The 15692-nt window shown below is 36.3% G+C and overlaps 1 protein-coding gene across 3 annotated transcripts in view; it reads left to right on the top strand.

Annotated features, from left to right (window-relative positions):
- DICER1 (dicer 1, ribonuclease III) overlaps positions 1-15692 on the top strand; it is an 80161-nt gene that overhangs the window by 38421 nt on the left and 26048 nt on the right. For all 3 annotated transcript variants that reach the window (XM_089522470.1, XM_089522468.1, XM_089522469.1), the window contains 5 exons: positions 3913-4045; positions 5101-5343; positions 7110-7264; positions 8239-8371; positions 9117-9192. In XM_089522470.1, the coding sequence (XP_089378596.1) occupies positions 3913-4045; positions 5101-5343; positions 7110-7264; positions 8239-8371; positions 9117-9192 (740 nt within the window). The remainder of the gene's footprint in view (positions 1-3912; positions 4046-5100; positions 5344-7109; positions 7265-8238; positions 8372-9116; positions 9193-15692) is intronic.

Here is a 15692-nt window from a genome sequence, read left to right as displayed (position 1 = left end):
TACCATCAGGTCTTTCCTTTTCAGGAACTCTGCTGGTTTTGAATTGTAAATGTTTACATTCAGGAAACAAAGGCAGCATTGTGCCTACAGCACAGAGTGGGATACCTGCTCTGCCATCAGTGAGGAGGATCAATGCAGGAGGCTCTCTCTCTCTCTCTCTCTCTCTCTCTCTCTCTCTCTCTCTCTCTCTCTCGCTCTCTTCCCCCCCTCTCTCTCTGGGAACCAGAGGCCAGCTGGTATTGGTACTGCTAGGAGGAGCAAGGTGGCAACTGACCTCACTGCCTAGGAAACTGGATATAAACAATTGGGATTCCCTCCTCCTTAAATATTTATTTATTAGTGTGTTTAAGGTTTATTGGTTAGTGTGATCCCTTGGAAAGCTTGACAGGTAGCAGCAGCTCAAACTGAATGTCCTTCTGAGAAAACATTGACCCTTTTGACTATGTGAATGAAAATGGGTATGGGCTTGACATCCTTCCTGGATTGCCTCCAAACCCAGGTTGTAGCATGCAGCTTGTAGACTTTAAATTGGACCTCTGGTTCTCACTTCTACCACCCAGCCTTTGCCCTGGAATCAAAGTCAAAATAAATTAATCTGCAAGATAAAGTTTCCTTCTTGTTTTGGAGCTTCCTCGTTGAAAATCTTGTTGGTTTCTGTACCAAGTGGTGATCTTCATTCTTCTGTCCACACGCTGAGAATAATGTTGATCTAAGGGCACTTTCACACTACAGAGTTACAGTGTTATGGTAACATGCTATGAAACCTTGGGATTTGCCACACAGGGAGGAGTATACTGAATTCTCAGTGGGAGATTTGTAGTTCATTGAAGTACAAACCCCAGGATTCCATAGGATATTGCCATTATAATTAAAGTGGAATCATAGTGCTATAATTTTGTACTGTGAAAGGGCCCCTAACTCACAGCCTTGCATGTATGTATAAAATTTATATAATTCCCTTGTTTACAAAACTGAGAGCAGAGTGCAGATCTTATGTAATCCTGTGCCTCTCTCCCCATTATCACGAGGATTGAATGTGCCAGTGATTGTGTGGAGAGGGTGGCAGAAAGATGGATGTGGAATGGAATAACTTAGAAAAGGTATTTGCTAGTTGGCTAGAACCCTAAACAGCAGCATTCCACAAGGTGACAGTGTTGCAACTTGCACATAGTTGCAGGTGAACAGTATGACCTGCAGGATGCACACAGCTCCCAAGACCTTTTCTGTGGTCTGCCATGTGTTCCCCCATTTTTTCCTTCTACTGGAGCCTTCCAAAAGTGTTTTTTGCAGTATTGTTGCTGTGTGCCTTCAATTCATTTCTAACTTATGATGTCCCTAAGGTGAACCTATCATGGGGGTTTTGAGCCAGGATTTGTTCAGAGGGGGTTTGCTTTTGTTTTCCCCTAAGCCCAAGACTGTGACTTGCCCAACATCTGGGTTTTTGAGCCCTGGCTTCCACAGTTGTCGTCTTATGCTCAGACCAGTACATGCTGGCATTTTCCCTCTAAATTAGTCAGGGCTCGCTTCTAGGGCAGCTAGGAATCTATAAATTTCTGGGGCAGCTAAAAATCTATATAAAACAGTTAAAATTGAATTACGAAATACTTGGTGTCACAAATTACACAAATAAAAGTTAAAATATATATAAGTACATATGAAAATATTCATTAAAATACAATAATATTTATGGCACGTCTGTGTAAGTTGTAAATGACTGTGATCCTATAGTGGGCCACTATGTTTTCATAGCTGTTAATTACACAAATAGTGTTACTGTGCAGAGGCAATGATGTTGCAGTGGTGATGGGAATTGCTGATTTACCCACCTGCCTGGATTGAAGGGGATCCATGGGGCTAGTGTACTATGGAAACAGTTGTGTGTGCTGTTGGACAGGTGATTATCCTAACTACCTCTCCTGTAGTTCTTTTGTTTTATGTAATCCCCTGAATCCATGCACTTCTTGTCTAAGATGTTGAGTTGTTCTGATAAAAGCCAAGAGTCCCATGATTTCTGCCTGTGGAACATTGCTGACAGCATTATGTGAAATCAGTGAAAGAAGAAAGATTTCACATAATGCTGTCAGCTTGTTACAAATATGATTGTATTCTTGGCAGTTTTATAGTATACAATAAAATAAGCCTTGAAAAAAGAATGGGAGATTTTCTTAAAACTTAAAATGGACTTTACACTTCTTGAAAACCATTACATGAAAAATGACATGTTAAAATTAACTTGTGGGAGTTCACTGTAACAGACTTTCATCAGTAAAAGAAGAAAGAATAGGAAATGTTCATTGGGTTTTAAGACGTTTTAACTCTAAAATGGGCGGGGAACCATTTAGTCCTCCAGGTGATGTTGGACTCCAACTCAGTATTATTCTTTACCACAGGATGTGCTGGCTAGTGCTACTGGAAATGGCAGTCCAACAGCATCTGGAGGACTGCATGAGTTTTCCATCTCCACTCTAAAAGATCTTGGACTGAAGAGATCCACCATGGTATAGTAGTTTGAGCATTGGGCTACAACTCTGGAGACCAGTGCTCAAATCTCCACTTAGCCATGGAAACCCAGTAGGCGAGCTTGGACAAATCACACACTCTCAGTCTCAGAGGAAGGCAAAAGCAACCCCCCTCTGAACAAATCTTGCCAAGAAAACCCCATAATAAGTTCACCTTAGGGTTTGCATAAGTTAAAAACAACTTAAAGACGCACAACGACAACAATAACATATTACTTCAGGGGAAAAGTAACAAACTCTATAATAAATTAGGGATGAAAAAATTAACCTTTCCAGTTACCTATAAAATTCTTGATAAAATGCTCCTCAAGATATTTATTTACTATTATTTGCAGTACTTAATCTGCTAATATAAAATATTTCTAAGCAACGTAGTAAGTAAATAAGTTTATTTGTGTAACATATGCCATTACAAAAAGAAATGCCATTACAAAAAGAAAGCAATCCCTCAAAACAAATATAACATCAATTCATTGTTAAAATCCATAAAAGCATAAAATAGAACATCAAACACATCAAATACATTATAAAATAATACATTGCTTACGAAGTTAAAATCTTTAAAACAGAATATCGCAGAGAAAGGCAAAGACAAAAATGAGGGCTCAAATAAATCTACATAGGCGTCAGAACCAAATACACTGAGACTATATATGATTGAATTGCAGAGCTGGGAATATTCAGAGATAGTAGAGATTCAGGTCTCTAAGCAACGTATATAAGGATTCTAAATAATAATAATAATAATTTATTTATTTATAGCTCGCCTTTCCATAGATCAAGGCGGGTTACAATGTACAATGTACATAACAAGTGGAACCTGTGATAGTGTGTCAGTGTGTTGTTTCTTTAGGATTGCAGCTGTTCTGTCTCATTTTACTTCTCCATCTTTCTATTTTCCTAAGCTAGTCAGCATTCTATAGCCAATTGGTCCTTATTGGAAGTTGGAGAGGATTCTTCTTCTCTTGAAAAAGTTTGTACCATTACAATCTTTAGGATTCCCTTCGCCTGTTGATATTTGCTTCTTGTTGTTCTGATTTGATTGCAAGCTTTTTCTGTCTGCCTGTTACAGTGTTACAGAAGAAATTTAAGTACTCTTCAGTAATGCCACCTCTGCATATATATTGCCAGATCAGGGACGTAGCCAGGATTTTAGGAAGGGGGGGGGGTCCAGACTAAGTGCCACCATTATAATGGGGCTTGGGTGCGGCAGCGCAGCAGCACACACCATTCATTTTTCTAATGGAAGGGGGGGTCCGGACCCCAAGAACCCACCCCTTGGCTACGTCCCTGGCTAGATAGTCAATTACTTGTCAGCATCCTTGGCATCCCAAAGATTAGTGTACATTTTCTCAACTATATATGCCTTTCAAAATGTGTGTAATATGTTTAGATTGATAAAAGAAGCTGGCAAACAAGACCCAGAGCTGGCATACATCAGCAGCAATTTTATAACTGGACATGGCATTGGAAAGAATCAGCCCCGTAGCAAACAGATGGAAGTAGAATTTCGAAAGCAGGAGGAGGTAACGTTAATTAAACTAATTAACCAAAAATGCTTGTATTTTCTTGCATTTGGAACCTTCACCAGGTCCTATAACTCCCATTTCAAAAATTCTGCATAGTTTGAACTTCTTATTTCTTGAAATAGAGATAATTGGCTTTAATTTTAGATACAAATTGTAGCTGAGTTTAAAACATAAAAATGTACTATATGGATCAAATGTCTTATTTGCTTTGATAGCTATAGTTTTACTGCTTCCATGTGAAAATTTATCTTAAAAATGCAGTGGAGTACTTATCTATGCCTTTGGCATTAAACATGGTTTTCCAAAATTTTGATAACAGATTTACAGTCTTTGTGAGAACTCTAATTCATATAAAAGTGAAAAAACAGGTAGCCAGCTCTACGTAGAAAATATATTTGATTTATATATTTGATTTATATCAAGTCTGTTCTCATAGCTGGATCATTTTTGCTCAAAGACGGCATAATATTGAAGCACTTGAGCAGTCAGTCACATTTCAGTGTGAACACAACTGCAATCTGATTTGGAGTTTCAGTTTTTTTAATTCAAGGACTTCTAAATTTATGGGTTTACATCATTTTTGGGGATGTTTGGAATAAATTGATAGGCTAGTTACAGAAAATGCTACTAGCAGGTTTGGAAACTTCTAATATTACTTTTTTTGTTGTTTTTACATGCTGTGTTAGCGCCTAGCTCATAGTCAAAATTTAAAGGATGTTAGTCTGTATTCAGTTATACACTAGGTTTTTTTTCCTGAATTCTGAATTGTAAAGTGGAAGTGCAAGTTGATGCAATATTAGTTTGAATCAAATTTAAAACAAAGAGAAGAAAGAAGAAAGTAAGATGGAAGCAGAATAATCAAGATAATACTTTTCTAAAAGTTTAATTCTTAAAAGTTTTCTGAATGGTTTTCTGATTTTAGTAAGCAATGAATTAGGAGCAGGTTTGTAGAGCTGATTCTTTTGTTGAATTCTAAAGCATTTATTATATTTTGTCAAGCTAACAATTTTATAATTGGTCTTAGAAATGTATGTTCTTGGTTACTTTTGTAGGTACTTAGAAAATTTCGAGCACACGAGACCAACTTGCTAATTGCAACTAGTATTGTAGAAGAGGGTGTTGACATACCAAAATGCAATTTGGTGGTTCGTTTTGATTTGCCCACAGAATACCGTTCCTACGTGCAGTCCAAAGGAAGAGCCAGGGCACCTATCTCAAATTACATCATGTTAGCAGATTCAGACAAAATTAAGTATTTTGAAGAAGACCTTAAAACCTACAAAGCGATTGAAAAGGTATGTATTAAAAGAAATATTGGTGTATCAGAAACAGCGTATCTATACAATTACATCCTACATCCACAAAACAGTGATAACTTTATGGGGAGAACCAAAATGCACAATGTATATGTTGTGCATTTTGATTGGTTCAATATCACTTTTGTGGATTTTGGGTATTACTATATTTTGCTATATGGCTAATATTGCTACCCTGAAAATATCTATAGCTAAACAAAGAGGAAATTGGGGCTTGAAGAGCTGCAGGAAGATTATAGAGGATTCAGTGGAAATAAAGGAGTGAGAATCAAATGTGTCTAGAGGAGGGCAATCAACATGGTAAAAGGTTTGGAAGCCATACCCTATTATGAGCAGCTTTTACATAGTCTGGTATGATGCTATATTAGTTTAGCTTAATAGTTTGGTTGCCTCCTTTTTTGAGCTGCTTTACTTAAAAGTGGGGTCTGGGACTTACCACTCACACTTACTATATGATACCATATGAGCTATTCGAAAGTAGAATATGCTGCATTGGAGTGTGGTGGAGTCTCCTTCTTTTTTAAACAGAGTTTTTTAAACTGGAGTTTTTTAAACAGAGGCTGGATGGCCAACTGTCGGGTGCTTTGACTGTTTACCTTGGTTACATCCTGTTTGGGGATGTAATGCGCTCTACGTGGGGCTGACTTTGGAAAGTGCTCAGAAATTTCAGCTGGTCCAAAGAGCTGCAGCCAGGCTGTTAACTGGAGCTGGCTACAGGGAGCATACAACTCACTTGTTGCAACAGCTACACCAGCTGCCAGTCCATTTCCAGGCACAATTCAATGTGCTGGTTTTGACCTATAAAGCCCTATACAGCTTGGGTCCAGGCTATTTGAAGGGCCATGTTTCCCTGTATGAGCCCCCCAGAATGTTGAGGTCATCGGGAGGCTCTTCTCTCTCTCACTACCCTCTTAGGCAAATTTGTTGGGAACAAGAAAAAGGGCTTTTTCAGTGGCTGCTCCCAAGCTCTGTAACTCCCTCCTTAGGGAGGCCAGGATGGCTCCATTCCTGCTGTCCTTCCAGTGGCAGGTAAAGACGTTTTTATGCTGCCGGGCTTTCGCAAGACATGGATGCTGTCTTGTTTTTGTTTTTAAAGAGTTTAATTGTTTAATTGTTTTTTAAGCTTGTATTTTGTATGTTTTATAGTATTTTAACTTGAACTGTTGTAGATGTGTTAGTCGCCTTGAATTCCTGTACTGGGAGAAAGACGAGATATAAATAAACATAGTAGTAGTAGTAGTAGTAGCAGCAGCAGCAGCAGCAGCAATTATTATTATTATTATTAGTAGTAGTAGTAGTAGTTCCTGCATGGCAGGGGGTTGGACTGAATGGCCCTTGTGGCCTTTTCCATTGTTGGAAATGGAACATCAAATGATTAAAGTAGGAAACTTTCAAATATAATAGCTTGGGATTTTAATTTTCACTTAAGTTGTCTCATCAGTTACAATGCACACTGTTTCAGTGTCATTGATTCCCACCCCAAAGTTTCAGTGTACTGATTGTGTTGATTTCCATGTATGGTAGGAAGGACCTCAAAAGGATTAGACAGGCGAAATGAGAGCTTAATGAAGTCCTCATATGTTGTAACATAGTAGGCCAAAGCTATCTTAATGGTGCTTCAGATGGTTTTATTTAGGACTGGCTGTATCAAGTATCCCTCATATTTGTTGCTCACTTTAATGCTTATCTCATTGCTAGTGTGCATAAAATGATCTTATCATTTTCTCTGACTAACCTTTTCAAAGATCCTGAGGAACAAATGTTCAAAGTCTGTAGACAATAATGAAACAGAAAATGAACCTATTATAGATGATGATGATATCTTTCCACCATATGTTTTGAAACCAGAAGATGGGGGTCCACGAGTCACAATAAACACTGCTATTGGACACATTAATAGGTATGGTTACTGCTTTTTTTCTGTTTTACTTTGAACATATTTTCAATGTATTTTCAGGCCCATAAGTGAAGGGGCATAAGACAGCCTTTTTATTACTACTCTGTTGTCAGGAATGATGTTTGGGTTTGAGACAATATGTTATAGTTGTGTTGCATATTTCCCATCTTCTAAGATCTAAGGCAGTCAAATCTATTTGTTGTATAATTATCAGTTCTCTTTGATTGGATGTGGATCCAGAAAAATATTTTGATGTTTTCAGTAATGTACTGTTTGTTGTTGTTCATAATGGCATTCCAGTCAACCATGACTTACGGTGACCCTGTGAATAAGACACCTCCAAGAAACTGTAACAGCAACAGCTCTGTTCAAGTCTTGTAGATTCAGGGCTGTGTCATACTTGATTAAGCAAAGAGCAGCAAATAATTTTCTTGATGCATCTCAGTAAACCTGAGACATTTATTTTTACCTCATCGTGATCTGGAAGTATTGCAACATGCAACAGTTAAAAAGTACTGTATTTTTGTGTCACAATACTCCAATCAAGGTGGTATGCTGGTATAGATTGACCAATATATATTCTGTTTTACACAAAGGGGATTATAATTTCTGTAGTACTTCACAGTATATGAATAATTTTAATGTTAAGAGATAGAGAGAATGCCATCTAATTCAGTATTTGTTAAAGCTTCCACAACTTAATAAACGGTCTGGCCTTTTAACTTTATAGCCTATTTTTTCTCATACTAGTTTATCCTCATGCAGTAAACTGCTAACTCATCTTTACCACCAACCCCAGTTGAGGATTCTTGAGTATTGACTTTAAAAACATACTGCATACCTTTTAACGCGATGCAAAAAATTATCAATACTTGCAAACAGATGGCTCCTTTTCCTTTCTTGTTGAGTTTGTAAGCCAATCGTAAGATTTCTGTCTAATCATTTTTTAAAAAAAAAAACAACCTTGTGTCAAATAGGTACTGCGCTAGATTGCCCAGTGACCCATTTACTCATCTGGCTCCTAAATGTAAAACTAGAGAACTTCCTGATAACACATTTTATTCAACTCTTTATCTACCTATCAATTCTCCTCTTCGAGCATCAATAGTTGTAAGTACTTCAATTTTTTGTAAGTTTATTTACTATTTAAACATGTTACAAGTTCTACATTTTTTATTTTCCCACTGATTTATAATGACACTTATCTTTTCTGTAGTATATATTTTGCTACCGGATACAAGCCTATTCTCCTTCTGCTAGGCAACCTAATTTACGTTGCCTCAGCTGAAACTTGATCTAACAAGTATGGCACAATTTAGACTGCTTGAAGTACTACAAGACATATACTGCAATGAGGGACTGATGAGAGGATATATGTCTTCCTATCCTCCATTCTCCCCAGCTAGCATATTAATGTTTGAATGGCACTATTGTAGTTTTTCTTCAGTGTAGGAGGGGCACTGCCCCTATTGACAGGATCCTGTATTGGATCTTGTCAACAGCTGTCTAAGCACAGAACTGATGGGTTCTGGAAAAGAAAATAACTTGTTTTACCTTCTTATTCAGTGTTGGATTGGAATATGTACTTTTTTGGTGCAGTAAGATGCCGTGCATCTTTTTTATAAATTGCAGTAAGCAACTTCTAGTGAGTTATATAAATTACACTTCTTTATTCTGTGTATTCTTGAATGTGCTTTATTGTTAAATCTTCCCATTGCATAAATTATTTGTGTGTGTGTGTGAGAGAGAGAACTTTGTTGTTTAAACAAAGGTTATTTAAAATATGTGATTGTAGGTTGTTGTTGTTTTTAAAACATATGTAGTACAATGTCATTACTTTACATTTTATTTCTAGGGTCCACCGATGAGTTGTACAAGATTGGCAGAGAGAGTAGTTGCTCTTATTTGCTGTGAAAAATTGCATAAAATTGGTAAGCATTTTTGAAAGTGAAGAACATTTCTTCTTAATGTTTCTGTGACTCACACAAATGGGTTATTCCTGCTGCTATGCAGCAGAGATTTGGAAACTGCCAAGGTTCTTACAGAATTTTTAAAATATATTTTTATTAAGTTTTTGCATATTAAAATACACCATATTGCGTGTATTACATTTCATGATTAATAGAGTTTTCTGCTTTTATCCTTCCTCAGATTTCTGTCAGGATTGTAGTTCACCATTTAATACATTGTTACTTTCTATTTCTCATTATATTTTCACCTTAACATTACAGTGGTACCCCGGGATACGAATTCACCGCGTTACGAAATTTCCGGGGTACGAAAAAGTTAGATTTAAAAAAACTGTTCCGGGTTACGAATGATTTTTCGGGTTACGAAATCTTTTCGGCGCGAAATTCAAACCGCGGCTAGCGGCTAGCGGCTTTCCAGCGGCTTTTTCGGGTTGTGAAATGTATCGGGTTACGAACGGCGCCGCGGAACGAATTAAATTCGTAACCCGAGGTACCACTGTATTCTTTACATGTATAATTCTTTACCTCAAATTTCTTTTACCAGCTTTGCTATGTTTAGTTCATCCTTCTTTATCTTATTTTATTTTTCATTATTATATACTGATAACAAGTGAAATGATTTTCCCCCCTTCCTTCTTATCTGTTTGGTTTAGTTGTAAATAATAATAGAGTACCGTATTTTCTGATGTATAAGATGACTTTTTACACCTGTCTTATATGCCGGGTTCTGACCCCAGAGACAGGCGAATGGTGTAGCCACCTCTCTGTCTCTGGGGTCCTTGCGGTTCCTGTCCCAGGAGGCAACGCAGCCAGGCACTCTCTCGCCACCATTGCTGGAAAAGCTGGCGGAGAAGCAGCTCCAGAGCTGGTCAGGCCAAGGGAAAGAGCCAGCCCCTTATTCCTCGCTGCCGCCGCCCAGGATACTCTGTTCCTCCAGTGGCTTCCATGGTGTGTCAGAAGTCTGCCTCGGAAGCCGCTGGAGGAGCGGAGTATCTTGGGCAGCAGCGGCGAGGAATAAGGGGCCGGCTTTTTCCCTCAGCCCGACTGGCTCTGGAGCCGCTTCTCCGCCACCTTTTCCAGCAATGGCGGCGAGAGAGAGCCTGGCCACAGTACCCGCCTTCCAAGCCTCCACAGAGGCCCGCTCAAGCTCGTGCGTGAGGGCGTGAGACCCCCTTACTTCGTCCTATAGGAGGCCAGGGACGCTGCCGGCCTGCGACTTGGGGGTCGTCTTATACGCCCAGTCACCTTATATGCCGGAAAATACGGTAGGTTCCTTCTTCTTCTTTCATATAATTTAACCATGGTTCCCAATCCTCCTTATGTTTTCTTATTGGGCTTTTATTTATCCAACAAGTTGATTTATCCACTTCCATGTATTTGTACACCTTCAATGTCCACATATCTATATCAGGAATCTGATCTGTTTTCCACATTGAGGCCAATAATATCCTAGCTGCACAAATCATATAGAATATTAGCTTCCCTAGTTTCCTTTCTAGATCATTATCTTCCACTATATTCAAGAGGTACATCTTTGAATCTTTCATAATATTCGTCTTGAGAACGTTTTGCATCCTTTGATGTATTTCTGTCCAGAACTGGTTAACTTTTTTACATTTCCATCAACAGTGGATCAAATTTCCAATTTCTTCCTTACACTTCCAACATTTATTTTGGCAGTTCTTTGAAATTTTTGATATTATTTCCGGTGTTAGGTACCATCTAAATTGCATTTTGACAAGGTTTTCTTGAATGGCATGATTTTTTTGTGTATTTTATTCTTCTTGTCCAATTCTTTTCCCACTGTATAAGCTGAATATTTTGTCCTAAGTCTTGTGCCCATCTTATCATACAGTTCTTTATATTTTCTTGTTCCAGTTCTTGTTTTAGCAACAATTGATAAATTTTTGAAATTTCTCGAGTCCCTTCTTGCATAATGATCTTTTTAAATTCTATTTCACCTTTTCCTATTCCATTCAGTTTCATATCTTGATTATATCTTTCTTTTATTCTTCTGTACAAGAAACAATTGCAGATGTACCCCTCCTGAAATAATTCTTCTTCTGTTTTTATTCTTCTTTGATTATTTTCGGATTTAGTTAGATCCTCATATGTTGGCCATTTCTCGCATGACAACTTTTTATTTTTAAAAAGGGCTTTGTTTATGGATACCCACAAAGGGATTTTGGGAAACCATCTCTTCTTTATTTTCTTCCACACATAATAAATTATTTTTCTTATGAAGTGATTATTGAATTCTTTATTTACTTTATCTTTTTCATAAAACAAATATCCATGCAGATCATATATCAGGCCTGTACCTTCCAAATTTATGATCTTGTTCCTTTTTAATCTTGTCCAATCTAATGTCCAGGTTAAGGTGGCGGCATAATAGTATGGGTAACACGAGGCCTCCTCTTTCTTTTGTGTCTTGAAGTAACTTCAATTTAATCCTGGGTTTTTAAGATTTCCAAATAAATTTTGTCATATCTTTATTACATTTTTGAAAAGGGACGTCATTTACTGTAATTGGTAGGTTCTGGTATAAGAATAACATCTTAGGGAGCACCATCATCTTGATGGCCGACATACATCCAAACCAAGAAAGTTCCAATTTGTTCCATCTCATTATATCTTTTTTAATTTCTATCCATGCTTTTTCATAATTATTTTAAAATAAATCTGTGTTTTTTGTTGTAAGCCAAATTCCGAGGTACTTCAGCTTCTTCACCATTTGGAAGTCCGATTTACTTTTTAATATCTCTTGCTCTTCTTCAAAAATATTTATTGCCAACGTCTTTGTTTTATCTTTGTTAATTTGGAGTCCTGAGTACTCACCGTACTCTTTTAATTTTATCAACAAGGGATTAAGACTTTCAACTGGATTACTCAATGAGATAACTAAATCATCGGCAAAGGCCTTTGTTTTATATTCCCATCTTTTAACCTTTACACCTTCTATTTGTTTCTCTTCTCTTAATTGCATAAGAAGAGTCTCTATTACTATCAAAAATAATAGAGGAGACAGGGAACACCCTTGCCTTACACCTTTGTGGATAGGAAATGTCTCTGTTTTTTCCTCATTCATAATTAATTTGGCCTCTTGCGTTGTATATATTTTTTTTATCCAATTTAGGAAATTTTCTCCAATGTCCATTTCTTTTAGTGTTTTAATCATATATTGCCAATTCACCTTGTCAAAAGCCTTTTCTGCATCCAAAAAGATTAATAACAGTTTTTTATCAAAATTCTTTTCATGGTACTCAATCAGATTTAATACATTTCTTATGTTGTTTCTCATCAATCGATTAGGCAAAAAACTATTTTGGTCTTCATGGATCCAATCTTTTAATACATTTTTAATCCTTCTGCCAGAATTATTGCGAATAATTTGTAATCCGAATTCAGTAATGATATTGGTCTATAGTTGGATGGATTTTTCGGATCTCTATCTTCTGTATGAATTAAGGTAATATTTGCTTTCCTCCAGGTTTCCGGTATATTTCTATTCAAAATTTCGTTCATCATATGTAATGGCTTAACAATTGAGCCATAAACTTCTTGTAGTATTCCATTATAAATCCATCCGGTCCTGGTGTCTTGCCGAATTTGCTCCTCCTAATTGCCATGATTATTTCTTCCTTTGTTATCTTATTTAATTCTATTTGTTGTCTCTCACTTATCCTTGGGATTTTAATCTTCTTAAGATAATTTTTGACTTTGTCTCCATTTACCTTTGATTTCTGATATAGATTAGAGTAAAATTCTCTAAATATATTCTGAATCTTTTTTGGGTTCTTAATTACTTTCTCCTCTATCTGCAGTTCTCTAATTCGTCTTTTTACTCTCTCTTTCCTCAGTTGGTATGCCAAAAGTCTTCCCGGTTTGTTAGCTGACTCAAAATATTTTTGTTTAACAAATTTAATTTTCTTTTGTATTTCTTGTGTAATTTGTGATATTTGTTTCTGCAGTATTCTCATTTCTTGCCCAATTTTTTATCATTTGGTCTTAATTTCAATTGATTTTCTCTTGCCTTCAATTCTTCTGTTAATTTGGTCATATGAACTTTCTTTTTCTTTTTAAATTTAGCACCTTTTTTCAACAGCAATCCTCTTATGACAGCTTTTGAGGCATCCCACACTATTTGTGTTGCGACTTCTTTGTTCAAATTTTCTCGGAAATACTGTTCTATATTTTCTCCAACTTCTTTGAAGACATCTTCATTGTTTAATAAATTCTCATTCAATCTCCAAGAGAATTCTCTTTTGCCAATTTTATTGTCTAAACTTACAGGGTTATGATGAGACCAAACTTTGGGAAGTACCTCCATTTTATTTATTTTTGAGCATAGAAAAGATGAGATGAAGAACATATCTAGTCATGACCAGGACTTGTGTCTATTTGAAAAAAAAGTGTAATCTTGAGCGTTGCCATATTTTGATCTCCAAGCATCTTGGATCTTCATTATATCAATTAAACCAAAGAACTCTTTAGGCAGTTTTCCTTGTTGTATGATTTTCTATCCAACATTGGGTCCAATACCCCATTCAAGTCACCCATCAAAATCATATCATAATAATAATTTAATAATAATTTGTTTTATTTATATACCACTATTCCAAAGATCATAGCGGTGAACAGCAAGTAAGCTAATTAGCAAGTAAGCTAATTTGCCCCCAACAGTCTGGGTACTCATTTTAGCGACCTTGGAAGGATGCAAGCCTGAGTCGAGGTTGGGCCCTTTTGCTGGTCTTGAACTCGCAACCTTGTGGTTTTGAGTGAATGGCTGCAGTACAGGCATTTAACCACTGCGCCACCAGGGCTCCATCATCAAAATTTAAATTTTTCAAATCGTCTACATACAGACCACTCCTTTCTTCTTGTGATTGGAGGCTGAAACAAATTCTAAACCTAATTTCGGATTACACAAATGTTTTACATCCTTTTTTTATTCTTGTTTCTTGGAGGCAGATTACATCTATTTTTTGTTTCTGTAAAGTGTGGAAGATTTGTTTTTATAAATTTTATAATTTTCTCTTATGCGGTGTGTTTAGGCCTTGTACATTCCATGTTAAAAGTTTTAATTTTTCCATTTTCTCAAAATTTGTTACTATTTCTCTTATATTTTAAATTTATGGTTTATATCGCATCTTCTAATTTGTCTTCCCCTTCTTCATTTTCATTCTCAGTCTCATCCTTTCCATCTCCATCGTCTTCACCTCCAGTTGCTCCTTCTCCATAAATTTCCAATTCGTCATTCACTGCTGATTTTTTTTCCTTTTGTTGTTCTTCCGAGTTTTTTTTTCATACTACGAGTCGTCATAGTTCTTTTCTTCTGCTTATCTTTTTCCTCTCCTTGTCCTTTCTTTTTTGTTGAGTCATGCTGCCGTTCGAAGTGTTTCATGAATTTTTTGGCATCTTCTATTGTCTTGATCATAATTCTTTTCTTTTTAAACCAAAAAGTTAAGCCTTCGGGTATCTCCCATCTGTATCTAATTCCCTCCTGTCTCAATTTTATTGTTATAAATTGGAATTCCTTCTGCTTCCTCAGTAATTTCATTGGTATGTCCTTAAATATCATCAAAGTCTGTCCCTCATATTCTAAGGGATTTTCGTTGTGTCTTCTTAAAATCTCATGCCTCACAATTTTCCTAACAAAATAAATGATCACGTCTCTTGGCGGCTGTCTTTGAGTTTCAATATAAGAATTCACACGGAACAATCTGTCTATTTTGTATTCAAAAGTAGTTGAGTCTCTTCCCAAAAATTCTGCCAAATAGGTAGATATTTTATCCATGAGGTCTTTGTCTTGATCGTCCAGTAATCCTCTTATTTTAATGCATTTATCTCTAAATGTCTGCTCCCATACTGATTTTTCTTCTAACTTCTCTTCCAGTCTTTTCTATAATGTCACTATTTCACTTTCCATATCGTCACTCCTTTTTTCTATTTTTTGGACTTTTTGTTTCGTTGCTGTTATTTCTGTAGTTAACTGCAATATTTTGGTTTATCTCCTTCATATCTGATCTTAGTTCTTGGCGAATTCCTTTTTCTGTGTCCTTCATTTCCAATTTTAATTCAGTCCTTGTCTCTTATAGTTCAGTCCTCAATTTCCTTATTTCGTCTAATAGGGTTGTTGTCATGTCTGTCTTTTCTAACAACGCTCTTCTCTATTGTTGCCCCTTAGGTGGTACATTCTTCCCTGAAGTTGACATCTTAATTTTCTAGTCAAATTTTTGTTAAATACTCTCAAAAATTCTTATACAAATTCCAAATCTTACATCTGATTTACATGTATCTCTTATCTTTGTCCTAACAAATACAGGTTGTTTCAACTTTTGTTTAATCAAAAATTAATTTAACTAAAAATCCAAAACAAATCTAAGATTAAAGATATGGGTAATAGTAATTCAATCAAAAAATAAAGAACAATTTTTTTTCTAAATTTCAATTTCTATTTC

The sequence above is a fragment of the Sceloporus occidentalis genome, unplaced genomic scaffold, assembly GCF_023333645.1.
Source record: "Sceloporus occidentalis isolate IW3139 unplaced genomic scaffold, rSceOcc1.0.p SCAF_4, whole genome shotgun sequence".
NCBI lineage: Eukaryota > Metazoa > Chordata > Lepidosauria > Squamata > Phrynosomatidae > Sceloporus > Sceloporus occidentalis.
The sequence above is the reverse complement of the archived record's forward strand: the minus strand, read 5'-3'. Positions and strand labels throughout refer to the sequence as shown.